Here is a 27,936-nt window from a genome sequence, read left to right on the forward strand (position 1 = left end):
TCTTTTTTTTTCTTTCCCTCAGAAATGTGTCCTGCATCTTAAAAAGGTTCATTCCCCCTCTTGGTTTTGCTCTGTCCAATCTGAGTCTGGCAGTCTGAAATGGGGATAGAGGGGGCTCTCTTGCCTTCTCTCTCCCACCTTCTCTGTCCCCTACCCTTCCCCACTTCTCCTCCTGGCTCACCAGCCAGCAAGGCAAACAGGCCCCACCTGGAGCCCGCATGCTCTCACAGCTTGCTTGCTCCAAGAGGCATGCTCTCAGTCCTAGACTCGAGCCCAGCAGGTGGGTTGGAGCCAGCAGGTGGGTCACCACCTGTGGAGTGGTGGCCAGGGGTACAATCGCCAGTCTGCCCCTGCTTCTGCCCTGCTCCTGCCCTGGTTTCCTTTTTTTTTTTTTCTTAGACACAGGTTCTTGCTCTGTCACCTAGGCTGGAGTGCAGTGGTACGATCATTGCTCACTGCAGCCTCGAACTCCCAGGCTCACTCAGTCTTCTTGCCTCAGCCTCCCAATAGTTGAGACTACAGGTACTTGCCACCATGCCTATTTTAAAAAAATATTATTTTTAGAGATAGGGTCTCAGTGTGTTGCCCAGGCTAGCCTTAAACTCCTGGCCTCAAGTGATTTTCCATCCTCAGCCTCCCAAAGTACTAAGATAATAGGCGTGAGCCACCATACCCATCCCCAGATCCTTCTTTTCTAACTTTGTCCCCCTGCATCCCCATCCAGGCCTGACTCAGGACTAACCTGAGTGCCTTTGAATTAACAGCATATAGAGGGGACCTGCTATGCAGGGAGAACACTCCTGGGTCCTGGGGTCATCAGAGTGAACAGCATAGTCTCTTCCTGGGGGCCTTAGTGGCATAGAAGCTAAGGAATTAGGAAGGTGGCTGATGGAGTTAGGATGGCTGGTGAGTGGCTGATAGGTGCTAATGGAATTAGGAGGGCACAGGTGGTGACAGGGGAGCAGTGTGGATTTTGGAGGGAGTGAGAAGGGCAGAGGAAGTAGCATGGAGCTCTGTCTGCAAAGCCCTGCATGTTCCAGGTTCCAGAAGCACAGACTTCTCGTGACTGAGGATGCTGTCTGCCGTGGCTGGGCAGGTGTGCTGAGGCCAGCGTAGGGGACCTCGGCTGCCGTGCCGAGGAGCCTGGATCCCCTGAGGTCATCAGGCAGCCACTGAAGCTCATAAGCAGCAGGTGCGTGAGGTTGGCCCTGCATTTGGGCATCCAGCCCATGACAGGCTGATGGGCCAGGAGACCACTGGAGGAGGTTTGCACTGGGTGCAGGAGAGATGACAGGCAAGGCAGTGGGAGTGGGAGGGTGCACGGCCCTCTGGGTGAGAGCTCAGAAGTGGAGTTGGTAGGAGGAGTGCCCAGGCCAAGGGAAAGGGTGGGCACAGGGATGACTGAAGGTCCTTGCCGAGCAGCTGAGTGGGGATTCCATGGCCAGAGGAGGTAGGGCTGGAGGGACAGACGGCCTCTAGGAGCTTGCGGATGTCCAGCAGAGCCGTCAAGCAGGCATTTGGGTTCACATCAAGTCCCCTGATCAGAAGGGACATCACAGGCACAGGTTGATTTGAGAACCACTGGCACAGAGGCAGGTTTAGCTGGGGTCTGCGTCAGCGAAGGGGGGCGTCAGGGAGGCCTGCAGGCCACAGTGCTGATGCCAGTGAGGCCATGGTCCCTCTGGAGAATTCGTGAAAGACAGAATCCCCGTGACTCAGGAGTGTGTGCCTCGCAGTGTCTCTGTCCTGGGTGGTGGCCTACAGCCCCAGGCTGCCTGATGGAAGATGCCTCAGTCTCTCTGGCCCTATACCCCAGCTTTCCCTGCCACACTACCTAAGTTGGGGCCGCAGTTACACAATATGGGTGTGAGTGGTGTCTTCAGGTGGCCTTTATGTCAAGCAGTCTAGAGAAGGCTGATGGTGAGGAGGCCAGAAAGGAAACACAGTGTCCCCTTCTCACAGGGGCATTGCAGGGAGATGTGTGTGCTCAGATAGCGTGAGCCGGCCACAGAAGGGAGTGCAGTGTGTAGGCAGGTGCAAAGCTGACCCTTGCTGCCCACTGTTGTTACCAATGGTAGCAGAAGTCACCAAACAGCCACCGAGTCTGTAGCTCCTATAACACGGCTTTTAAGCCTCACCCTTGTGATTTGGGAATGAAAGGAAATTGAGTCATTCCCTGACAAATAAAGGTTTTTTGTGTGCATCTTGTTGAGGCTGGTTTTTCAACTTCACAGCATGTTCTTTTTTTACCATCCCTTTAAAACTGCTTACCTTGATGGATATCTAAGTGTCTCCATGTAGCCAATAGTGAAAATACTCCCATCATGAAAATAAATGTTATGTTTAACTTTTAAAGTATTTGTAGACTAAGTTCTATTAGAACAAGGAACCTTACTCTGTCTTTTTTGTAAATTTAACCAAACAGGCTGGGCCAGGGTTTCTTAACCTGCTGATGCTCTGGGCTGGGTCATTCTTTGTGGCAGAGGCTGTCCTGGGCATTGCAGGGTGTTTGGCAATGTCCCTGGCCTTTACTTGTTACATGTTGGTAGCACCCACCTTCCGGTTGTGATAGCCAAAAAATATCTTCAGACCAAATTGTCCCGAATTAAGATTCCCCGGCTGGCGGCTGAGTGTCCCCTGTGTGGCAGTGGAATTATTCTGATGGCCAGCAGCCAACTGCCCCTTCCAATTTTTTCTGATCACAGTGCTTGTCTTGCAAATTACCCCTTGCCTCCGCTCTCTAAAATTGGGGCTCGTTACACACTATTGTGCTCGCACTACAAAGCTATCCAGAATGAGTATTATTGGAAGCAAACGGATTTTTTTTTCTCTTCGAGTTCTGCAATGAAAAATCCTCTGGTGTTACTGTTTAATTGGTTAGTGGTGGCTGTTTGTCAATTTGCCAGCAGGCTCTCTCTTAACTGCTGTCGTTTGACGTTGCTGAAACATAAATGTAGAATGATTGAGTTGCCAACATGCTATTAAGTCCTCTACAAAGAGTTTTTCGATGTACTACTGCTTCAGGCTTTTGTGCTTCTATTGATTGATTCGAATACTGAAGAACTCCTTGGCATAGGCAGCCCTGGTGAGAAAATGCGGCTTCTGGTAGGAAAATCGTTGGGTATTGACACCCGAACAATGCAAGGCTTTCCTTTGGTTTTCCTCTAGCACAGGATTGACCTCTGGCAAAGCTCCCACAGTTGAGCAGGTATTGGCCACCCATAAAGGAAAAGGAGAGAGGCCCATGTGGCCAGATGGACATGATGAGACAGGGCCAGTTAGAGAAGCCCAGGAAGTGGACGAAGACATCACATCAGTTTCGGGATTCTTTGACAGGCTCCTTATTGCTGACAAGCAGAAGCAGCTTAGAATCTTGTTTGGATTTCAGACCTAGTCATGGTTTGAGACCAAGGTTGGCAGAACAGGTGCAGACGGGTTGGTTAACCTCCGATGGATACAAGAACATCACTAATGTTAGGAGGATACAGTCTTATGCCCTTGAACAATTGTACTTCTGGAACAGACTGCTACAAGTACATGCAGCAGAAAGCTGTGTGTCATGGTTGGGGGGTCTGTGATGGCCGGGGACTGCTTGTTAGAACCCCTGCGCCTGGGCATGGCCCCTGTGCTCCACACAGGCTGTTTGTCATCGTCCTCATGTGTGTGCCGCTGGCCATGAGTCCGCTGAGTGGAACGCTCAGCACGACGGATGCCATGCATGCCTGCTGCTCAGCTTCAACCCCTGGAGCATGCTCTGAGTTGCTGTGACTATTCAGTAGATGAAGTAAAGAAAAAATTGTTGGATACTTGCTAGAAATCTGGCAGCTTCTTAGACTAAAATCCCTGAGAAATAGGAACCAGTGGAAAATGATTCAGCACAGAGTATTGGGTAAGAAATTCCGAGCCCAGACCCCCTGGGTTCAGATTCTACCTACTGCTCCTAGGTGTGGGCCTTAGGAAAGTCACCTTCCCTCTCTGTGCCTCAGTGTCCCCATCTGTAAATGAAGATAAGCCAGCACCTACTTCAGAGTCCTTTTTGCACAGAAAGAGTTTGTCTGTGTGGAAGGCCCCAGATAGTGTCCTTTTTAGGAGGAATGGCTAGGATGGGGACCCTCTTATCTCAGTGGGGCCTCAGAATGTGCGTGTTCCTATGACAGGCTGTTTCTTTAAAATATTTTCCACTTGCGGAGTACTCTGTATGCACCTCCAGGACACAGAAAGCCCCTGGGAAGCCCCAGCCTGCCCCGGCAGATCCACTGTGGGCATTGGGAAGGGGCATGCCCGGTGACCACATGCTGTCTGTTGCTTGCAGAATCCCTGCCTGCTTCCCTATGGCAAGGCCCTCTACAGCTATGAGGGGAAGGAACCTGGCGACCTCAAGTTCAACAAGGGTGATATCATCGTCCTGCGGCGCAAGGTGGATGAACAGTGGTACCACGGCGAGCTGCACGGCACACAGGGCTTCCTCCCAGCCAGCTATATCCAGTGCATCCAGCCCTTGCCACACGCCCCGCCCCAGGGAAAAGCACTTTATGATTTCGAGATGAAGGACAAAGACCAAGACAAGGACTGTTTGACCTTCACCAAGGTAAGGTGAGCCCCGGGGTGGGCCCTGCCAGCCCTTGCAGCCTCTGTGCCACCCAGGGCTCTTCCCAGCCACAGGCCTGTAGCCAGACAGTCTTTCGTCAGAGTCTGAATCCTGGCTTCTCCCGGAGCCCTGGGCAAATGACCCAGCCTCCGTCCCTGTGCCTCCATGAATGGGGTGGTGGTTTTTTTGGTTGAATGCTATGGAGGGCACCAGCTTGACACACAGCTCCAGCCCAGAGCTACATGGGAGCTTGAGATAATATAAGCCTCCATCAGCACCAGGAGCAGAACCCTCAGTTAACCTGAGTCATGGTTCTAAGCACTGACCCAGGTGCAGCAGAATGACGCCTTTCCAGGACTCCTGGGGTCCTGTGAGAGGGGCTCATCAGGGGAAACTGCTACAAAGACCCTGGTCAGCTCACAGGGAGATGATAGCTGGGGCCTCACATCTATGCATCACAGCCCTGTCCTCTAGGGCACCTGAGGCAGGGCCACGGAAGCCCTGTGAAGCAAACATTTGGGAGCAAACAAAATAGCACTGACAGGTGAAATTGAGTAGGAGGGTTGGGTGAGGTGCAGAAGAGACTGGTTCTGGCTTCCTGGCAGTTGCTGTTGAATAATCATCTGCACCAAGTGCTCGGCCAGTAAGCTCACACTTGGTCTTTACAGCTGTCCAGGTTCCAGGGGAAATAGTTGGAACCTTGTTTTCTCCATGTGCAAACCAAAGCTCTGAGAGGCTTTGTAACTTATCCAGGCTGCTTGCTGGGTCCTCTCTCCCTCCTGCTTCCCCTTCCTCCTTTCCATCTTTATCTCCTGTCTCTTGTGTCTCCTCCATCCCCTGCCACTCCTGCACCTGCTCCCCACTGCCCCCCAGATGTAAATGACAGAGCCAGAATCCTAATGCAGATCTCTGATGTCAACACTCAGCATTCTTCCCACCTTCCTACACAGGGAATTCTTCCCTTTTGTCGGCCTCACGGTATTTTAGATGCCCAGAAGTCGTCGTTTTCTCTCTCCTCACTCGTTCTGTCTTGCCTGTGTCTCTCTGTGTCAGTGTTTCTCTCTCTCTCTCTTTCTCTCTCTGTCTCTCTCTCTCTCTCTCACACACACACACACACACACACACACACACAGAGTTGTAAATAACAGAACTAGAATTCTAACTAAAATCTCTGCTTCTAAAGCCGATGTCCTTCCTACCTCTGAGAGGCCATTGCTCTCTCCCCCATCTGCTGAGTGCAGAGCTCAACGGTGGCACTCTCTGGAGGGTGGTAGGAGAACCATGCACACTGTTTTTGAGCAAAATTGGCATGTCCTGTGCACGGCTGCTATTTATGTCTTGTTCTATTGTTCAGCCTGACAGTGAATAATCTATTTTTCATTCAGGGATTCAACTCCTCCTCCCTTCCTTTTATCAAGGTGTTCTGATGCTAATTCCGATTGTCATCTGGCTGCACAGCTTCCCAGGAAACTGCACTGGTGCCTCCCTCCCTTCCCGCTCAGTCGGAGGGCGAGAGCAGCAGCTTCCTGGGGCTATTTTTAGGCACATAGAAACCCACCTTGCTTCTCTGCCCAGTGGACTCTTCCCCCTAAGAGAAGACCTGGGGCCACTGGTGCCCCAGGTGGTCACTTGTGACCAAGAGCAGGGACCTCTGAACTCTCAGGGTCCGGTCAGGGCCTTGCTAAGGAGACAGACCCCGTAATGGCTCCAGGCTCCTCCAGGCTTGGCGGGCTCCAGGCTGCAGAGCCCAGGCCCTCCTCCAGGGGCCTCACAGGAGGAGGCTCTCCACTTGGGAGAACCTACTGTGAATGGGCTGTCGCAGGGCCCTGGAGCCTCTGGGTAGGCCCAGCTTCTCTGGGCAGAAGCGACTGCCTGCCTTTCCTGTCATCACCATATAACCTGCTGCATTCCATGGGCCTCTGCCCAGGATGTGCAACCTCAGGCTGAAGGCTAGAGCCCACTGGACAAGAGGACAAAGGGCACCTGCCCATTTATTCCACAGAAACATACCAGGCCCTGACTCTGTGTCGGGTACTAGACCTGCTGCCCTTCTGGAGCCCAGAGTCAGGTGCGGGAGACAGGCCAGTGGAGAATGTGCAGAAGACAGGCCAGAAGCTCACGAGCTGCATCGGATCACCAGGGGCAGGCCGGGCATTTAGTGCGGGCTCCCGAGTAGTCAGTGATGGAATTCCATGTTCCATATTTCGCAAGAAACAGTGAAATTAGAGCCGTCGGGCTTAGACTCATTCTGTGGTTGGCATGTGGGGTGGGGGTAGCTGAGCAGGGGTCAGTCTGTTCCCAAGTGGGCAATGTCACCATCAAGGTGGAAGGTGACCTCTTGTTGAATTGAGGTCAGAGGCGCCAGCCACGGGAGGCCCAGCATCTCCTGTTACAGGATCTGTGACGGCTCCCACAGGAGACAAGGGGGAAGTATCATATCACAGATTCTTTGTTCAAGGACTTTCTTTATTTACTTGAATCCTGTGTTAATGTGGAGTATTAGACGCCTCTGGGTGTGATCCCCAGAGGGACTTGTGCTGTGATACGACCTTCCTGCCATGCTCCTGTGCCCACTTTGACCCTCTGACACCCACGGGGTGAGGTCGGGCAGGGAATGGCCACCCCTGCTACCTGTCCTGTTGCATCTCTCACTCCTCAATGTCCGCAAATAAAGGCTCCAAGAGACATGGGCAACTCCACGTGACTCTCTGCTCAGTTCCTGTTTTCCCCCACGGTGGGTCCGACCCGCCTCACTTCCCCCATGCCTGGCATGCAGCTGAGACGCACACACTGGCTCTGACAACCTCCATGTGAATCAGACCTCCAGGAACCAAATGGTTCCTGTGCTGCAGCGTAGGTGCTGGTTCATGCCAGCTCGGTCTCCCCTGTGGGGAATGTTTTTATTCTTTGGATATGTTCCGTTCCTGAGTCAGAGAGGAAAGAAGGGTCTCTGAAAGCTATGATGGTATAACCTGCCTTTATACAGCATCACTGTGGCAGACTGATGGAGTTTAAAGTAGGTGGATCAAAGCAAGATTTTTACCTTTGGTGTTTGCTTTTGAATAGTCCTGTTAAAATGGCATTAATTAAATTCCTTCTAAAATCTAGTTTTTGCTTTATTTCAGAAGAGAATGAATAATCAGTTTTTGTAAAGCAGCTTTAAGAAATGATATTTTATTACTTCTTAGTAGTCCCACTCCAGAAAGCTGGGCATGTGCAAATAAAAAGACGACAGGCAGGAAGAGCTGTGGGCCCAGCTCTGCCAGCTGGTTTCTGAGGAGCCTCCACACGTGCTGGGCCAGTCACCCAGGAGGGGCTGGCCTTGGCAGGGCCTTGCAGCGAGGGCCCCATGCCAGCTGTGTGACTTAGGGTGACACATAACCTTGCTGGGCCAGGAGCACCTCGCCTTCCCGGTCTCAGGATGCCAGTGTGCACTCTGTGGGGGTGCTGAGGACCACGTGATATAAAATAAATTGCGGAGCCTAGGGCTGGGAGCGCAGGAGAAGAATGTGAACTACTCCATTGTTTGAGCGGCTAACTCTATATTGTCTTACTCAGCTCACCTGCAAGATTCGGCAAGGGTTTATTGAACCTCTTCTCTGTAACTTTCAGTTAATGAGAACATTGTGGTCGCCTTGCCAGGCAACTGCGTTTGCTATGCAGGGCCCATGCTGCTTTTCATGAGTTCCAGCTGGGGTGCTCAGGAATCCTCAGAGGCCACGGGGTTTTATCAGAGAGTGCCGGCTGATCATGGAATCACTTTTGCACATGACTGCAGCGGGGCCCCCAGGCTTGCCATGTCAGCCCTAATCCCCACCAGGTGTGCCATGTGACGGAGCCACAGGGCTTGGTGGCTGCAGCCACTGCGCTGTCCTAACCCTCATCTCACCCTCAATTTGTCCTGATCTAGTCAGACCTTAAGACTCTTCCATGTGACCTTCTTATGCTGCTGAACGTTTAATCATTTCTCAAAAGTATGGGAAGTCTTACCTTTGTGAATTAACCTAGCATTAATTCCAAACTCTGCTCTTCTGATCCTAGGGACAGACATAGATGGCTAAAAATCAAGTATAGTTAGAGTTCAGGCTCTAGCATGAGGTAGACACAGATTCAAATCATGGCACTTTTCTTTAATAATGCATGGTGACTCGAATATTTACTTAGTGTTTGAGTTGCTTTTTTTAACTTTAAATGGAGTTGATATTAGGATTACATGAGCGAAGCCATTTTAAAACCCAAGCTCAAAATAGGCATTCCAATAAATATTTGCTGTCTGCCCTCTCCTTTCTTCCTGTCTCAGGAAAAGTTGCACTTCCGTCAGATGGTACATATCACTTTTTATGTTAGCCCAGAATACTTGCAGGAAAGTAAGCCTCCCTCCTAAAGACAGACTGCATGGAGAATGAGAACTTGCAGGACTGGTCTGCTCTGCTTTTACTTTCCTGGTGGCTAAATCTCAGAGGGGATTGCCTAGGGGTAGCGGGGCTGAGCCCCTTGTGTCGAGGCCACGGTCCCCTCACCAGCAGAGCCAGGCGATGGGCAAGCTTCCAAATTTGCAGTGTCATCTCTGCTTCTTCCTGGCTGAAAATTGGGATTGCTTTGGGGGCTAAGACGAGGAAACTTTAGCTTTACCTCTTTTCGTATCATGATATAAGCTTGTGCAGAGCTGGGGGCTCCATGTCATTCTCTCCCTTCCTGGACACCCCTCTTGGGCTACTTTACCCTGAAGTTATCCGAGAAACTCAGGGAACCAGTTCTCCTTTTTGGTTCCTTGCTTCATGGATTTCTCCTCCCTGGCTCAGTGCACCTGCAGCCACCTCTGTGCACAATGATGCCTCCCACGAAGGAGGCTCAACTCGCGGGGCACGGGGCAGAGGGGAGCAGAGCACCCTCGCAGCCACTACAGACCACCCTCACCCAGCCCCTTCTGACAGCAAAGGGAGTTTGGATAAACTGCACAGATAACACTTTTGATTTGCAGGCAAAGCTTGGGCTGTATCTGAAGCTTTGCCAGAAATTTTCAGAACCTACACAGAATGTGAGCTCCTCTCCATGGGCACGCCTGGCTCCTGGGAATGGTCCTGGTCCTGGCCCTGGCCACTGCAGCTGCCCCACCTGCTCTCCACTGGGTGCCAGACCCACCTCTCAAATCTGTGCCACATGGAACCTCTGCTCAGAGTCCTCAGTGGCTTCCCACCTGTCCCAGAGTCATGGCAAAGTTGGTGCTACCCACAAGGCCCCACCTCACCCAGTCCTTGTTCTCTCAAGGACCTGATCCACTTCTGGCCCCCGGCTCATTGCCTGCCCAGCTGCACCAGCCTCCTAGTGGGTTCTCCCTGCAGCCGAGCCCACTGCCTCCCTGGGCCTGCATGGCTGCCTCCCCTAGCCTGGGTGCCCCCACTCATTTATAGCTCGACCCTCGTCCTCAGCAAATCTCTGCTGGAGGTAGGGGCTGCCCTCTCCCGCTGTGGGAGGGAGCACCCCACACCAAGATTCCCTGTCCACACCCCTTCTCCTGAGAGGTAGGTGTTCATAGTCACGTGACACCACTTGCCTGAGGGTGGGTTGAGACCCTTCCACTGCCTGGCCCCAACATAGGGCGGCAAGGGGCACCTGGAGGGACGTGGAGGGAAGCCCTAACACGTGGAGTGGGGTGCCCTGTGTCACCTGGCCAGGGCCGGCAGGCCTGCTGGTGAGAGTGCCTCTGTCTCCTCACCCAGCCTCCTTGGTCCATTCCTTTACTCTTCAGACGTTTGTCAACCCTAGACTGTGTGCGCAATGCCAGGGATACTGAGGAGTGCACTGCCCTTAGGTACTCAGAATCCAAAGACGTGGAGACAAGATGAGAGAGTCTCCCCTGCCCGTGTGTGCATGCATGTGTCCGTGTGCAGTGGGGGCTGTCGGCAGTGAGAGGGTGTGACCTCTGATGTCTCCTCTTCCACCTGTGGCCGCAGGTTCCCCTGAGCCCTGAGACCCCCTGAGGGGCCCCTGCCTCCCTCTGGAGTTCAGATACGTGAACACGATGGGAACGCCAGAGGAAGCCCCTAGATGCTCTGGAAAGTCAGAGCCCCCCGAAGTCTCAGTGACAGCAGGACAAAGATGCAGGGCCAGCCTGCTAGGCGGGGGAGCTGATGGTGGCTAACAGTTCCATAAGTCCCCCACCATAGATGGCAGTCGGCTGTCAGAGGCACAGTTTTGGGTTATTTCTGCACCAAAAGGCTGAGGGAGTTTCTGAACTATTCCCTTTTTAATTTTCCCTTCTCCCTGCGACGCAGAGTGGGTTGGGCCCTGTGTGTGTGGCTGACCTGTGTGCTGCCAATGGACACTGCCTGTGTCAGGCTGGGTCACTGCAGTGGAGCAGGCAGCCCATTACCCTGCAGGCCCAGAGGCTGAGGGGGGCCCGGCAGGGTCAGGGGCCTTCTCTGGGTTCCAGCTTGTTAGTGCTTCTAGGAAACCACTCGACTGCACGTGAGCAGGAAAAGTGGCGCGGTGTTCATGTGGCCTCCAGGAGAGCAGGGCTGTGGGCCACTCATGGCCAGGCAGGGACTGCTTCTGGCATTTTACATGTGATTCTTCCACACAGTTTACTTAGGAGAGGGAAAAATCTTAGGTGCTGGATGTGGGTTTATCCAGAGCTGCTGAGGGAACTCTCCAAGGTTTTCAGTGATCGTGGCATTTCATGCTGAGCTCCCAAATGCCTGATATGTGAGCTGCGATATTTGCCAAGATGTGCCTTTAAAGTGGTGTCAAAGGGCAGTGTGCTCCGCCAGCCACCTCCAGTGGCATCCTAAAGGGACAGGGAAGGCAAGCGTCAGCACCCTGCCCTGCAGCCTCTGTTCTTCACAAAGGCGCATCTGTGTCTGTGGCTTTCCTTCTCCCCAGGTGGAAGTGAAAACATAGACTTTGGAAGAGCTAGTAAATGAGTTTAAAATGCACTTTAAAGACCCCTTGTAGATGGCAGGTCCTACCATGTCACCTGAATCCTTTGTGAATGCAGTATTTACCAAGCCTTAGGAAGAAAGTCGATATAGTTTTTTAATAACCACTTTATGTTCATAGCTCAGACTTACAATCATTTAGGACCACCCCGAGACCACCTGAATACAAAGGAGAGCCACTGCCATATGGTAACGGCATTTGGTGTATTTTCAAAACTTGGAAATACCAGGGAATAGGGAAAACAGCATATGGGAGTCTACAGGCCCACAGTGAGTAATGAGCACTTGACATGAAACCTGTAAATGAAATTGAGTTTTGTATCTGAAAGAGAAATGATGTCATGGAAACAAGTTTCATTCATAAAATTCTTGAATGCTGGCATATTGGCCCAGAAACTTGTCTGCCTCATCTGACTCTTGGTGATGCCTGTGGTTTCTGGTTTGGTTTAGTTCACTCATTTACATCAAGCAGGGATTGGTGGACTAGGACTCTCTGACCAAATCCTGCCTGCCAACTGTTTTTGTAAATAAAGTTTTATTGGTACACAGCCATAATTCATGTGTGTGTTGTCTATAACTGCTGTCATGCTAAAATGGAGGGTTGAGTAATTGACCTACAACTCCTGAAATAGTCTCTGGCTCTTTCTAGAAAACGTTCCTGACCTGTGACATAGACCACAGCACTATCAGGGCCAAGGGCACAGGTGTTGTCCCTGTATGCTCCCTTCAGCATGGCTTTCCTCTTTGGCCATTGGGAGCCTCCAGTATTGAGTGTGCATCTGTTGAGAGACAGTGAGTGGAGAGCCTGGGGATGCCCTCCTCTGCGAAGCAGCAATTTAACACTCAGGTCCAGCCCATGTGGATCAGTCTTGCCATCTTCATATTCAAAGCCCATTTGGTGTTTTGAGGAGGGGTATTTCTCCGTATACTAATGAGTCTGTGAAGCAGATATTTCCTCCTTCCTTGTCCTTCTGAAAGCAGTGGCTCCAGGTTTTTGTAACATGAGGACAAATCAGAGACCTGTTGTGATCTAGCCATGAAGAGTTGCCATTGTTTCCCTGGTCCTGCATTGGGGGTGGAGAATCATTATTGTTTCCAGAACACACCAGATTTATGCTGGTAGCCCTAACTTGCTACAATGAGTGTTTTCATTGCCTAGCACTCAAACATTCCTCTTTGGGGGTTGTAATTATTGTGGGAGTTTGTGTTAGAGGCAGAGCTGGGGAAACCTTCTTTGATATTCTTAGAGTTAATTATGGATTTTTAGGTACAGGGAGTGGCTGACTCCCTGCACCCCGGTATTTTCCCAGCCCAGCCTCTACACCAAAGTGAGTGCCAACTAAATAGGAGCATTCTGGATCCCACCGCCCTCCTGAGGTCCCAGACAGCCACAGAAACCAGAATTTCCCCCATTGATATTTGAGCCAGAACAGACACCTGCTGCCAGGTGCCACCACACTGCAGCTACGTCTATGTTGGACTTGCCTCTCTAGCCAGATGGAGCCATGGCAGGGTCCACTGCTCATTCACTAATCTCACAGTAGCACAACACTCGACGTGCTTGGGTTTTAGACGCCACATATGGCAGCCTGGTGGGGTTTTCATGTGATTTCACAATACCAGATGCTGACCTTCTCTTTATCGCGGCCCCCTCCTTCTCCTTGGGAGGGGATAGTTTCCTCCTCAGCCGAAGGCCCATCCCGGGGCTTGGCACTTAGGAGATGCTCGAATATATTGGTGGTGTGATGAGGAGCAACCTGACCCTGCTGAACACTAGTAGTGATGGCCAACTCCTGGCCTGTGAAGTACACCCATCTTTGGACAGCCCTGCCTCACAGGGAGCCTGCCCACATCGCAGTAACATGGGGTCCTTGGTGCAAATCCCACCCTCCTGGGTGACTGAAAATAAGCCTGGTTCTTCAGCATGGTAATGATGTCAAAGCTTAAAGACATGATTACGGCCCCCACAGCGCTCTCACTTCCCAGGCTGAACCATCCCACCTCCTTCCCTGGCTTGCCATGACTCGGTTCTGGACTGTTGCGTGGTGGTCCACTTCTGCAGCACAGATGTCCTGTAGAGACATGCTAGCACTGAATGCAACATTCAAGGCATGCTGCTCCTTGTCTATACTGGATAGACTGTTACCTTTTTAAAAAAATTTTTTTATTATGTTATATATAATATATATTTAATACTTATACATAACATATCAGAAAGTTCACTAATCATAATTATGCAGGTTGATGATTATCACAAACAGAATATGTTCTTGTTTTTTGTTTTTTGAGACGGAGTCTTGCTCTGTCGCCCAGGCTGGAGTGCAGTGGCACGATCTCGGCTCGCTGCAAGCTCCGCCTCCTGAGCTCATGCCGTTCTCCTGCCTCAGCCTCCCGAGTAGCTGGGACTACAGGCACCCACCACCATGCCCGGAGAACTTTGTGTATTTTTAGTAGAGACGGGGTTTCACTGTGTTAGCCAGGATGGTCTCGATCTCCTGACCTCATGATCCACGCCTCGGCCTCCCGAAGTGCTGGGATTACAGGTGTGAGCCACCGCGCCCGGCCAACAGAATATATTCTTACCTAGTGATGAAATGATGGATACTGGGGCTCCTGTGCCTCTGATGGTTACCAGCCCGCCCTCCCCGCATGTCTACTAACACTACAGATGAGTTGTGTTTGCTCTTGGACTTCAGATCAAGGAATCATGCAGGATTTATTTTTGTGTCCAACTTTGTTTTCTCTCAGTTTTATATTTGTGAGCTATACCCATGTTGTTGTAGGGCACTGTAGTTTGCTCATTTTCATTGCTCTATGGTGCTATTTTAGGTTTTTAAAAAATAGGCGTTATATTTTTAGAGCAGTTTTAAGTTCACAGCAAAATTGAGCAAAGATACAGAGATTTCCCGTAAACCTCTGCCCCCACATGCACAGCCTCCCCCATTGTCAACATCACTCACCAGGGGTAGTGCATTTGTTACGATCAATGAGCCTATATTGACATATTGTTATTACTCTAAGCCTATAGTCACTCTTGGTGCAGAGTCTACTGATTTGGACAAATGCACAATGTCACGTATCTGCCGTTATAGGCCCATACAAAGTAGGTTCACTGCCCTGAAAATCCTCTGACCTGCCTATCCATCCCTCCCTCCTCCACCACCCCTGGCAACCGCTGACCTTTGTACTGTCTTCATAGTTTTTCCTTTCCCAGAACGTCATACGGTTGAAATCTTACAATATGTAGCCTTTTCGTAATGGTTGCCTTCACTTAGCAATTTGCATTTAAGGTCCTTCCATGTCTTTTCATAGCTTAATAGCTCATTTCCTTTTTTATCATTGAGTAACATGCCATTATCTGGATGTACCACAGTTTGTTTATCCATTCACCTGCTAAATGACATCTTGGTTACTTCCATATTTGGGTAATTAGGAATAAAGCCACTCTAAACATCCATATGCAAGTTTTTGTGTGGAGATAAGCTTTCAGCTCCTTTCGATAAATGCTAAGGAGTGTGATTACTAGTTTGCATGGTAAAAGCATGCCTAGTTGTGTAAGAAATTTCCAAACTGTGTTCCAAAGTTGCTGGGCCATTTTGCATTTCTGCCAGCCGTGAAGAGCGTTCCTGTTGCTCCACATCCTCATCAACACACTACATACTACACTACACACTGATTCTAATCAGATTAGAATCAGTGTATAGTGATATCTCATTGTTGTTTTAATTTGCATTTCCCTGATCACATATGATGTGCAGCATCTTTTCGTATTCCTGTTTACTACCTGTATATCTTCTTTGGTGAAGTGTCTTCTTTGGCGAAGGTCTTTGACTCACCATTCAATCAGACTGTTCTCTTGTTGTTGAGTTTTAAGAGTTTTTTGTGTATTTTGCATAATAATCCTTTATCATAGTTGTCTTTTGATAATATTTTCTCCCAGTCTGTAGCCTGTCTTCTCATTATCTTGACAGTATCTTTTGCAGAGTACAAATTACTAATTTTAATGAAGTATAACTTATCAATTCTTTCTTTTGTGGATCATGCTTTTGGTGGTATATCCAAAAAGTCATTGCCAAACCCAAGATTATCTAGATTTTCTCCTACATTGTCTTCTAGGAGTTTTGTAGTTTTATATTTTACGTTTAGGTCTGTGGTCTATTTTGAGTTCATTTTTGTGAGGGGTGGAATGATTATTTCTAGATTTTTTGCACGTGGATGTCTAGTTTTCCTACCACTGTTTTTTTTAAAAACTATCTTTTCTCCATTGTTTTGTCTTTGTTCCTTTGTCAAAGATCAGCTGACTGTATTTATGTGGGTCTATTTCTGGGTGCTCTCTTCCATTCCATTGATCTAGTTGTCTGTTGCATTGCCAATAACAGACTGTCTTCGTTACTGTAACTTTATTTTCAGTCTTGAAGTCATGTAGTGTTGGCCCTTGTTCTTCTCCTTCAATATTTGTTGGCTATTCTAGGTCTCTTGCCTCTCCATATAAACTTCAGAATCAGTTGGTCAATATTCACAAAAGAACTTGCCGATATTTTGATTGAGATTGTGTTAAATCTATACAAGCTGAAAAGAACTGACATCTTGACAATATTAAGTCTTCCTATTCATGAACATGAAATATCTATTTGTTTAGTTCTCCTTTGATTTCTTTCATCTGAGATTTTTAATTTTCCCTATATACATCTTGCACATATTTTGTTACATTTATACTTAAGTATTTCATTTGTACCTAAGTATTTCATGATACCATTTACATTTATACCTAATGTAAATTGTATCGTGTTTTAACTTTTAAATTTCATTTGTCCATTCCTGGCACAGGTTGAGCATCACTAATCTGGAAACTTGAAATCCAGAATGCTCCAAAATCCAAAATTTTTTGAGCACCAACATGATGCTGCAAGTGGAATATTCCACACCTGACCTTATGTAATGGGTTGTAATCAAAATGAAGGCACACAACACACAGTTTCTTCAGCATCCTCAAGGGAAAAAAGACCCTCCCAGGCCCCTTCAGCTGTGATATTTATTTTCCACACATGCCCAGATTCCCCCATACAAGCACAACCATAAAGGATCATAAAATGGCACATGTGTAGGCTGCACATGCCAATGCAGGTTCTCTACCTGAAAAGAGAGATTTCTATGACCATTGTTGATGAGGCAGATGACTCTGGAAAAAAATATTTTAAAAGCCATCCAGCAGAATGTCTCCTCATCCACAGAAGACCCACTTACTGGTCCCTTAACCACTTCTGATGTTTCCTTGCACCAAAAAAAAAGTATACACTTACCTTTTAATCAAAGCACAGCATCATAGGTAGAGACTGAAATCCTGCCATTGTTTGTTGTTGCTGTTGTTTAACAGCTGATTACAGGTATTCTGGAGAGGCTACTGTGCCACTTAGTTACTCTGAACATGGAACTTTCTTCACTGTATTAATAATATGTCATATTTTTTACTGCAAAATACTTATGTGTGAATAATTGTAAGAAAATGATTGCCTATTGCTAGCATATAAATCCAGAGTCAGAAGTGAGGCTGATGCCAAAAAACCACACATGGTCCACATGAGTGACACCCTTTGCTTTCTGTAGGCTCGATGTACACAGACTTTGTTTCATGCACAAAATTATTAAAATATTGTATAAAATTACCTTCAGGTTATGTGTATAAGGTATATATAAAGCACAAATGAATTTTATGTTTAGACTTGGGTCCCATACCCAAGATATCTCATTATGTATATGCAGATATTCCAAAATCTGAAAACAACTGAAGTCTAAAACACTTTTGACTTCAAGCATTTCAAATAAAAGATACTCAGCCTATATATAGGAAAGCAATTGACTTTTGCATATTAACGTTGTATCCTGCAACCTTGTTATAATCAAGAATTAGTTCTAGAAGTTCTTCAGTTGGTTCTTTCAGATTTTCTAAATAGATGATCATGTCATCTGTAAAAAAAAAGACAGTTTTATTTCTTCCCTCCCAATCTGTACACTTTTAATTTCCTTTTCTTGTCCTATTGTATTATCAAGTATTTTTAGTATGATGTTAAAAAGCAGGGGCAGAGAGTACATTCTTGCCTTGTCCTTGATCTTAGTGGGAAAGTTTGAAGTTTCCCACCATTAAGTTTCTCATAATTAGGTGAACTGTAGGTTATTTGTAGATGTTCTTTATCAAGTTGAAGAAGTTCCCCTCTATTTCTAGTTTGCTGAGAGTTTTTATCATGAATGGGTATTGGATTTTGTTAAAAGCTTTTTCTGTATTTATTGATATAAGCATGTGATTTTTCTTCTTTAGCTTGTGGATATGGTAGATTACATTTATTGATTTTTAAATGTGGAGCCAGCCTTGTATACCTGGGATAAATTCCACTTGGCTGTGGTATATAATTCTTTTTATACCTTGTTGGATTAAATTTTCTAATATTTTGTTGAGGATATTTGCTTTTATGTTCATGAGATATATAGGTCTGTAATTTTCTTGCAATGGCTTTGTCTGCTTTGGTATTAGGGTAACGATAACCTCATAGAAGTTAGGAAATATTCTTTCTGCGAAGCATTCTTTTCACTTCTTTCAGGAGCGAAAGAGATTGTAGAGAATTGGTATAATTTCTTCATTTATATGTTTGGTAGAATTCACTAGTGAACCTATCTGGGCCTGGTGCTTTCTGTTTTGAAAGTTTATTAGGTATTTATTCAGTCTCTTTTTTTAAAATGGAGTCTCGCTCTGTTGCCCAGGCTGGAGTGCAGTGGCGCGATCTTGGCTCATTGCAACCTCTGCCTCCCTGGTCCAAGTGATTCTCCTGCCTCAGCCTCCCAAGTAGCTGGGACTACAGGCACATGCCACCATGCCCGGCTAATTTTTTTGTATTTTTAGTAGGGATGGGGTTTCACCATGTTGGTCAGACTGGTCTTGAACTCCTGACTTCAAATGATCTGTCCACCTCGACCTCCCAAAGTGTTATTCAGTTTCTTTGATAGATAAAGGCCTATTGAATTATGTATTTCTTCTTGTATGAGTTTTAGCAGATTGTCTTTCAAGGAATTGTTCCATTTTATCTGGGTTATCAAATTTGTGGACATAGCATTATTCATAATATTCCTTTATTTTTTTAACATCCATGGGACATACAGGGATGCCCCCTCTTTTATTCCTGATATTAGTACTTTGTGTCCTCTGTTTTTCTTAGTTTGCTTGCTAGAAGCATATGATTTTTATTGATCTTTTTAAAGATTAATTTATTGATCTTTTTTATTTCATTGATTTTTCTCTATTGATTTTGTTTTCAATTTCATTGATTTCTTCTTTTATTTCTTTTATTTTCTTTATTATTTGCATTTAATTTGCTCTTATTTTCCTAGTGTCCTAAAGTGAAGATTTAGATTATTTATTTTAGATCTTCATTCTTTTCTAATCGATGCATTCAGTGCTATAAATTTCCCTGTAGGTACTACTTTTGCGGCATCTCACAAATGTTGGTAAATTACATCTTCATTTTTATTTAGTTCAAAATATTTTTTAAATTTCTCTTGAGAGTTTTTCTAAGACCCAAGTGTTACTTGGAAGTATGTTGTTAAATCTCCAAGTATTTTGGGATTTCCAGCTATCTTTCTATTATGGATGTCTAATTTAATGCTATTGTGGCCTGAGAGTAGACATTGTATGATTTCTATTTGTTTAAATTTGTTAAGGTGTGTTTTGCGGACCAGAATATGGTCTGTCCTGGTGAATGTTCCCTGTGGACTTGAAAAGAATGTGTAATCTGCTGTTGTTGGTTGAGATATTCTATGGATGTCAATTGTATCCAGTAGATTGATGGTGCCATTAAGTGCTATTAAGTTCAGTTATATCCTTACTGATTTTCTGCTTGCTGTCTCTGTCCATTTCTGATTCAGGGGTGTTAAAGTCTCCAGCTGTAATACTGGATTCATCTACTTCTCCTTCTGTCAGTTTTTGCATCATGTATTTTGACACTGTTGTTAGGTACATGTAATGTTAAGGATTATTATGTCTTCTTGGGGAATTGACCCCTTTGTCATTATGTAATGCCCCTATTTATTCTGATAACTTTTCTCACTCTGAAGTCTGTTTTGTCTGAAATTAATACGGATATCTTTTGATTAGTGTTAGTATGTTACCTCTTTCTTCATTCATTTACTGTTAATCTACTTGTGTGTGTATATTTAAAGTAGGTTTCTTTTAAACAACATATAGTTGTGTCTTGTTTTATTTTTACCAACTTACAATTTTTAATTTGTATATTTACATCATTAATTTTCAAAGTGATGCGTGATAGAGTCAGGTTAAATTCTACCATATTTGCACTATTTTATTATATTTGTTGCCCTTGTTTTTTGGTATTTTTCTTGTCTTTCACTCTTTTTCTGTCTTTTGTTGTTTTTATTGAGCATTTTTTATTTTCTGTTTTCTCTCCTTTATTAGCATATCAGTTGTACCTCTTTTTCTACTTTTTAATTGGTTGCATTGGAGTCTGCAATATTCATTTACAATGAATTCAAGCCCACTTTCAAATAACTCTATGCTGCTTTGCAAGCAGTATGAGTACTTGTAATAACAAAATAATATTTATTTCTCCCTCCTGTTCCTTGTATCATTGCTGTGATTCATTTCTCTTGTACATGAGCATTGTAAGTGTATGTAAACACACACACATAAGCATAAAATGATCAAATACATTGTTTTTATTTTAAACAGTTATTTGTTAAATCAATTAAGAATAGCAAAAATAAAAGTTTTAAGTTTACTGCCATTCCTTCTCTGATGCGTTGCCTTTCTTTCTGTAGATCTGAATTTCTGGCCTATATTATTTTCCTTCTCTCCAAAGAATTTTTTAAAAACAGTTCTTGCAAGGCACATCTACTGGCAACACATTCACTCAATTCTTGTTTGTTTGAGAAATCTTTATTCATGCTTCACTTTTGAAGGATAGTTTCACAGGGTACAGAATTCTAGGTTGGTAGGTTTTTTTCTGTCAACACCTTAAATATTTCACTCCACTCTCTTGCTTGCATTTTCTTTTGAAAATTCAAATGTAACTCTTTTCCTTTGCTCCTTTGTAGGTAACGTGTTTTTTCCCCTCTGACTTCTTTCAGGATTTTTTCTTTACCTTTTATTTTATGTAGTTTGAAAGTGCTATACCAAGGTGTCATTTTTCTGGCATCTATCCTGCTTGCTGTTCTCTGAGCTTCCTGGATCTGTGGTTTGGTGTCTGACAATAGTTTGGAGAAATTCTCAGTTATTATTGTTTCAAATATTCCTTCTGTTCCTTTCTATCTTTCTTCTCCTTCTAGTATTCCCATTACATATGTATAATTGCCCCACAATTCTTGCTTTGAAGTTGTCCTACCGTTCTTGGATATTCCATTATGGTTTTTTTTTCTTCTAATTTTTTTTTCTGTTTGCTTTTCCATGGTGGAGGTTTCTATTGAGATATCCTCAAGCTCAGAGAGTCTTTCCTCAGCTATGTCCAGTCTCCTAATAAGCACATCAAAGGCATTCTTCATTTCTGCTACAGGGTTTTTGATTGCTAACATTTCTTTTCTGGCTCTTTATCTTTGCTTACATCACCCATCTGTTCTTACATGCTGTCTAGTTCATACATTAAAGCCCTTAGCATGTGAATCATAGTTGTTTTGTATCTTTGGTCTTATAAATCTAACATCAGTTGCCACATCTCAGTCTGGTTCTGATGCTTGCTCTGTCTCTTCAAACTGTGGGTTTTTTTGCCTTTCAGTATGTACTGTGATATTTTCTTGATACCAGACATGGTGGACTGGGTAAAAAGAACTGCTGTAAATAGGCCTTTGGTGCTGTGGGGGCCATGCGGCCACAAATGTTCTATAGTCCTGGGATCAGGTCTCAGTCTTTCAGCAAGCCTGTGCCCCTGGCCTGTGAACTTCCCCAGTGCTTCTCAGTTTCCCCCATTCCTCTGTAGGTGAGACAGGATGGCTACAGTGGGTTGAAGGTGGGTATTTCCCTTGCCCCCAGTAAGTAAGGCTCTCATAAAACCCCAATGGGGGCCAGATGTGGTGGCTCACGCCTGTCATCTCAGCACTTTGGGAGGCCAAGGTAGGCAGGTGACTTAAGGTCAGGAGTTTGAGACCAGCCTGGCCAACATGGTGAAACCTTGTCTCTACTAAAAATGCAAAAATTAACTGGATATAGTGGCACACACTTGTAATCCCAGCTACTTAGGAGGCTGAGGCAGAAGGATCGTGAGACTCTTGTCTCAAAAAGAAGCACACACACACACACACACACAAAACAAACAAAACATCCCAATGGGTGAGGCTGTGGTTAACTAGCTTATCCTGTATGTGGATCTTATTAAGCACAGAATGCTCTGGCATGTTTCACAGTGGTTCCTCTTCCCCTCCCCCTGCCAGAAGCACGAGTGGATTTTTCTCTGATACTCACTATAAAGACTTAGTGGAGCTGCTCCTTGAGGCACAATTCACAAAGGTGTGGGGCCCCCAGTGACTGGGCCCCTGTAGTTCTTACCTCTCAGGCTGTCCACACTGAACCTCCAGCACGCATCAGTTACAGTTCAGGCCCTCCTAGCTGAGCACTGCTTCCCACGGAGGCGGCTGCTCGGAAATTTCTGGTATTTCCCTATTGATCTCTTCAATTTGGGGTTAGCAGTTTGCCCTGTGACCTCAGTTCTGTTACAGATCTAAGAAGAAGAGTTGCTTTTTCAGTTTGTTCAGCTTTTTTACTCGTTGTTAAGATGGAGTGGTGACTTTCAGCTTCTTACATTCTAGACTGGGAGCCAGACACCCCCCTGTTAGCTTTCTTTATTGAATGGTGTGTGTGCTAATACACCTTTAACAACTAACCCCTAATGATAGTTACTGTGGCAGTTGTATTTAACTAAAAGCCCCAGACACTGTTTTATTTCATTGATCTTCTTATCAAGAAACATTTATGTTATTTAATTTTTTTGCCTCAATGTAGAAATTTACAATTTGCATGTATCTGTGGTCCTGGCTGTTGACTGTACTTCTGAACTACAATCCTGCCATCGCAGGTATCCGTCCCTTTCACTGTTACATCGCCTGGAAATCAACTTTCTTTACAAAAGAAAAGTATATTTTTGATATTTGGTTTTTCAACATTTAAAAAAATTTCAGAGTGGAAATATACATGTCATTTAGAAGCACAAGAAAATTGCATGCTTCTTGCTTTCTTCCTGAATTTGTTTTCTGGCATATAAGACAATCCTGTTATGAAACTATTAAATACTTGGTATTCACTGAGATTATTTGAAAAATAGGAAAGAAAAAAATAAATATAAAAGTGTTCTACCTCTTCTGTCTCCTAGAGTTATCCGTTCTTTAAATTTTGGCCTATATATTTTCAAACTTTTTCTAGGTATATATATATTTAAAATTTTTTAACCAAAAATGGTAAAATTAATGATGACATTCCACTTTATGGGCACCATGCAAATGGGTTTGTATCTTACTTTGCTTTTTTCATTTAAAAATAACTATCAAGTCCACTAAGTAAATTACGATATATTCATATAATAGAATGTTACTGTGTAGTTAGTGAGGAAGATCTATATGTACTGTCACTAAATGATCTTTAGACTAAATTAAGTGGAAAAAAGCGAGATATAGAAAAGTGTGGTGAGTTCACTACCAGTTATGTCTTTCTAAAAGGCATGTATGTATGTGTGCATATATATGTTTATGCATGTGTGTGTGTGTGTGTATATATATATATATATACATACTTGAGGAGAATATCTCTGTACTTCTGGAAGGCTATATAAGAAACTTTTTGGCTGGGCATGGTGGTTCATGCCTGTAATCCCAGCACTTTAGGAGGCTGAGGTGGAAGGATCACTTGAACCCAGGAGTTTGAGACCATCCTGGGCAGCATAGTGAGACCTTGTCTCTACAAATAATAATCAACAAAATTAGCTGCATGTGGTGGCACACGCCTGTGCTCCCAGCTACTCAGGAGGCTGAGGAGGGAGGATCACTTGAGCCTGGAAAGTCAAAGCTGCAGTGAGCTGTGATTGTGCCACTGCAGTCCAGCCTGGGCAACAGAGCAAGACCTCATCTCAAAAACAAATAAATAAATAAACAAAAAGAAACTTATTAATGATTGCTCTGTGGAAGGTAAGCTGAAATACTAGAGATCAGGACTGGGATTCATTTTTTGAATTTATTTTATTTTATTTTTTGGGACAGAGTCTCATTCTCACCCAGGCTGGAGTGGAGTGGCACGATCTTGGTTCACTGCAACCTTCACCTCCCGGTTCAAGAGATTCTCATGCCTCACCCTCCAGAGCAGCTGGGATTACAGGCATATGCCACTGTGCCCTGCTAATTTTTTTTTTTTTTTAGTAGAGACAGGGTTTTGCCACGTTGGCCAGACTGGTCTCGAACTCCTGGCCTCAAGTGATCGCCTACCTCGGCCTGCCAAAGAACTGGGATTACAGATGTGAGCCACTGTGCCCGTCCTGTTTTCTGAATTTTTTACTTTTTATTTTTAGATGGAGTCTTGCTCTTGCCGCCCAGGCTGGAGTGCAGTGGTGCAATCTCAGCTTACTGCAACCTCTGCTTCCCGGGTTCAAGCAATTCTCCTGTCTCAGCCTCCCAAGTAGCTGGGACTACAGGCACACGGCCTCATGCCTGGCTAATTTTTGTATTTTTAATAGAAACGGGGTTTCACCATGTCGGCCAGGCTGGTCTTGAACTCCTGATCTCAGGTGATCCACCGACCTCGGCCTCCCAAAGTGCTGGGATTACAGGCATGAGCCACTGTGCCTGGCCTGTTTTTTGAATTTAATATTAACCTTTCTCTTTTAATTTCCATTATTTCTCTCCTATATCATTTTTAATGACTGAGTGTATTCCATTGAATGCACAATACTGTAATTTATTTAACCAGTCTCCTTTTGCTTTGCATTTGTCTCTAGTTTTCCTCTGGTTTTAACAAACACTGTAATGAATGTCTTCAGTAACAAATCTTTCTGCACACTTGATTTTTCTTCGAATAGAGTTCCTAGAAGTGGCTATTGGTAGCTCAGAGGGTTCACAGGCTTCCAAGGCTTTGATATTTGATAGGAATCACCAAACTGCCTGCCCTACATTTATATCCCCACCAAAAATGGGAAAGTGCCTGTTCCATGCATACTGGCCACCACTATGAGTTGGGTTTATGTTTCTCATTGCTAATTTGACAGGCAAAAGGAACAAAAGGGGAATCTTCCTGTTTAAAACTGTGTTTCTTTGAATATTAGCCAGGTATGCCATTTTAAAATATGTTTAATGGAAATTTGTTTTTCTTCTTTCATGAGTTCCCTGATTTTTGGCCTTGGCCTGTTTTTCTCTTAAGGTATTTGTCTGCCTTTCCACTGTTTTTTTTAAGTCTTTATATAGTAAAGACATTAAGCCTTTGTCTCTCATGTATCCTGCAAGTATTTTTCTAGTTTATTTGCCTTTTTGTTTTGTTTCTGCTATTTTTAACATTGAGTATTTAGTTTTGCTGTAGCCAAATCTTTGTTATCATACCTTGAAATACATTCCCCAGTTCAAGATTAAACATCTATTCATATTTTCTTCTTGGACATTCAAGTTTAATCCTTATGGAATGAATTTTAGCATATACAGTGGATTAGAGAATTAATTTTTTTTTTAATGATTAGCCAATTTTAGTAACATTTTCTAACTGATTATTGCTGATATATGAGAAAGCCAATGATTTTTATGTATTTATCCTAAAATTGGCAGCCTTCCTCAAATTCTTATTCTAATATTCACTTGCTTCTGATTTTTCTAGGTAGAAAATTATATACCTTTCTTTCTAATATTTATACTTCTTGTCTTATTTTTCTATTTATTTGGCTCTAATTTCTAGACCAATGTTAGATACCAGTGTGGATATCATGGTATTTTCTTTAAAAAAAAAAAAAAAGAAAAAGAAAGAAAGAATGAAAGAAACAAAATTAATCTGGCATTTTCTTCTTTTTAATTTTTATAAAATTAAATTTCTGTCTTGTGATATTTTGCTGTTGTGACAGCTCTGATGTGTGGGAAGCCTTTGGTTATCTCTCCCTTTATGTGATCAGCGAAGCCTTAGGCCCTCAGGCTGATCTGAGCTGGGCCAATCATGCCTTGGGCCTCTGCTAGTGGTGAGCTTGAGAGGCAGGTCAGGCACAGATTTCCAGAGCATTCTGTGGGCGCCTCCCCCAAGCCAGGGCTCCACTCTAGTGCCCTCGTGGTGATTAGAAAAGCCCCCCCACACTTGGCCAGGCATGGCTCACGCCTATAATCCCAGCACTTTGGGAGGCCAAGGTGGGCAGATCACAAGGTCAGGAGATTGAGACCATCCTGGCCAACATGGTGAAACCCCATCTCTTCTAAAATACAAAAAAAAAAAAAAAAATTAGCCAGGCATGGTGGTGAGCACCTGTAGTCCCAGCTACTCGAGAGGCTGAGGCAGGGGAATCACTTGAACCCAGGAGGTGGAGGTTGCAGTGAGCTGAGATTGGGCCATTGCACTCCAGTCTGGCGACGGCACAAGACTCCATCTAAAAAAAGAAAAAAAAAAGAAAAGAAAGAAAAGTCCCGCACGCTCACCACTGAGCGTTGCTGGAAGGACGCTCTGCTAAATGCCCCCAGACCTGAGGCTGACTTTTGGGCTATGTGAAGTAATGTGATGCTCTTAGAATGCTTTTTACGTTTTTCTGGCCTATAATGTCAGTTGGAAAAAGTGGCATTGTAAAGTCATAAATCTTTTTGGTTTGGGTGTTTTTGAAGCTGGGGGTTGGGGGAGAGGATGGGGAAAGCGAGGGGTGTGATTGCCTCTGGTGGCCCCCACGCTCTTACTTGTTCTCCTGGGAGAGGGCGGTTTGGAAGAGGCATGGGAGGAGCTTCCCAGCACAGAGCCCAGCCTGCCCTCCTTCTGTGTGATCCCAGATGGGCTGTCCAGCTCTGTTAGGTCAATGCTGCCTCACCTCGGATGGACCAAACCCTACGGCCCCCTCAGCTCCCCGTGAAGCAGTTTCTCTGATGATTTCTTGGACCCCACCAGCCTAAAACATCTCTCCCTCTGACCCCAAAAGAGGCCTGTAAGTTCCAAATTGCTGCTTTGTGTTACAGCATCAGAGGCTCCTTAGAAAGGCGGGTGGTGCACTCAGCTCTGATGGGCTTCTCCGTGAGGCCATCTCTTGGCCATCTCCTCCTTAGCCTGTTAAAGTCACACATGGGCCAGCTGGTCTAGCAGAGAACAAATAACGGGGCAGTTTAGGCTGACAGGACTTGGGGCATTCCATGATGCACCTGACTGCTGAAGGAAGGATGGTTCTGGAGAAGGGAACAGAGGTTCACGAAAGGCCCCTTGGAGTGACACCCGTCTTGCCCAGGCCATTGCTGTGGTGGTCTCTGTCTCTCTCTCTCTCTTTTTTTTTTTTTTTTTAATATGGGGTCTCACTCTGTCACCCTGGCTGGAGTGCAGAGGTACAATGTCAGCTCACTGCAACCTCTGCCTCCCGGGTTCAAGCAATTCTGCCTCAGCCTCCCAAGTAGCTGGGACTACAGGCGCCTGCCACCATGCCCGGCTTATTTTTGTCTTTTTAGTAGAGACTGAGTTTCACCATATTGGTCAGGCTGGTCTCAAACTCCTGATCTCAGGTGACCACCCGCTTCAGCCTCCCAAAGTGCTGTGATTACAGGCGTGAGCCACCGCGCCCGGCCGTCTGTCTCTCTTGACACTTGTTGCAGCTGTTTTCTCCTTCCCCCAGGGCTCCTCTCTGGTCACGTCCCACTGTGAGTCCCCATCTCTCCTCTGTCCTTTTCCTCTTCCTCCTCCCTTCTCACCCGCCCTGCCGTTCGTCTCTGTGTCTCTTGGTACCTGTGACAGTGTCCTGAGTATTTCCTTCCTCGATGACTGCCCATCTCCCAGTCTCAACACCCCCCCCCAAAAGCCCTCCTTTCCTCCTTTCTCCCTGCCTCTTCCTTTCTCCTTCCATCTGTTTCCACTTTGTGCATTTATACTTGGTATTGTTTAATATTCCAAAGAATTTAAGAGGGTTATTGAAAGCTTTATGTGCCCACGACTCTAAATAAATGTAGTTGGATTGGGTTATTTTTTTGTTCTTGGATGAAGCCAGAATCTTAAAGCCTTTTCTACTTAGCTGAATTTATTTTTATTCCAAATATTTTTATTTCATTAAATAAATAATAGGACTTGCATTTTAAAGCCCTAACTCTGTGGTACATTTACAGGATTTCCCATTTGGGGCTCTTTGCAGCTATAATCAATGGTGTCAGAAAGAGAGGGTGCTGGCTGGGCGCGGTGGCTGACACCTGTAATCCCAGCACTTTGGGAGGCCAAGGTGGGCAGATTGCCTGAGCTCA

The 27,936-nt window shown here is 45.4% G+C and overlaps 2 protein-coding genes across 2 annotated transcripts in view; one reads left to right on the forward strand and one right to left on the reverse strand.

Annotated features, from left to right (window-relative positions):
• The window catches only part of SH3RF3 (SH3 domain containing ring finger 3), a 371,656-nt gene that overhangs the window by 210,154 nt on the left and 133,566 nt on the right, over window positions 1-27,936 (forward strand). The window contains exon 2 of the mRNA XM_024242724.3: window positions 4,313-4,588. Within this exon, the coding sequence (XP_024098492.1) occupies window positions 4,313-4,588 (276 nt within the window). The remainder of the gene's footprint in view (window positions 1-4,312; window positions 4,589-27,936) is intronic.
• Window positions 861-1,554, reverse strand: LOC100434345 (uncharacterized). The gene is given in 2 exon segments (XM_009236932.3): window positions 861-1,284; window positions 1,287-1,554. Coding segments are annotated over 2 exon segments (687 nt in total). The 3' UTR covers window positions 861-865.

This window comes from Pongo abelii, chromosome 12 (genome assembly GCF_028885655.2).
Source record: "Pongo abelii isolate AG06213 chromosome 12, NHGRI_mPonAbe1-v2.0_pri, whole genome shotgun sequence".
Lineage (NCBI taxonomy): Eukaryota > Metazoa > Chordata > Mammalia > Primates > Hominidae > Pongo > Pongo abelii.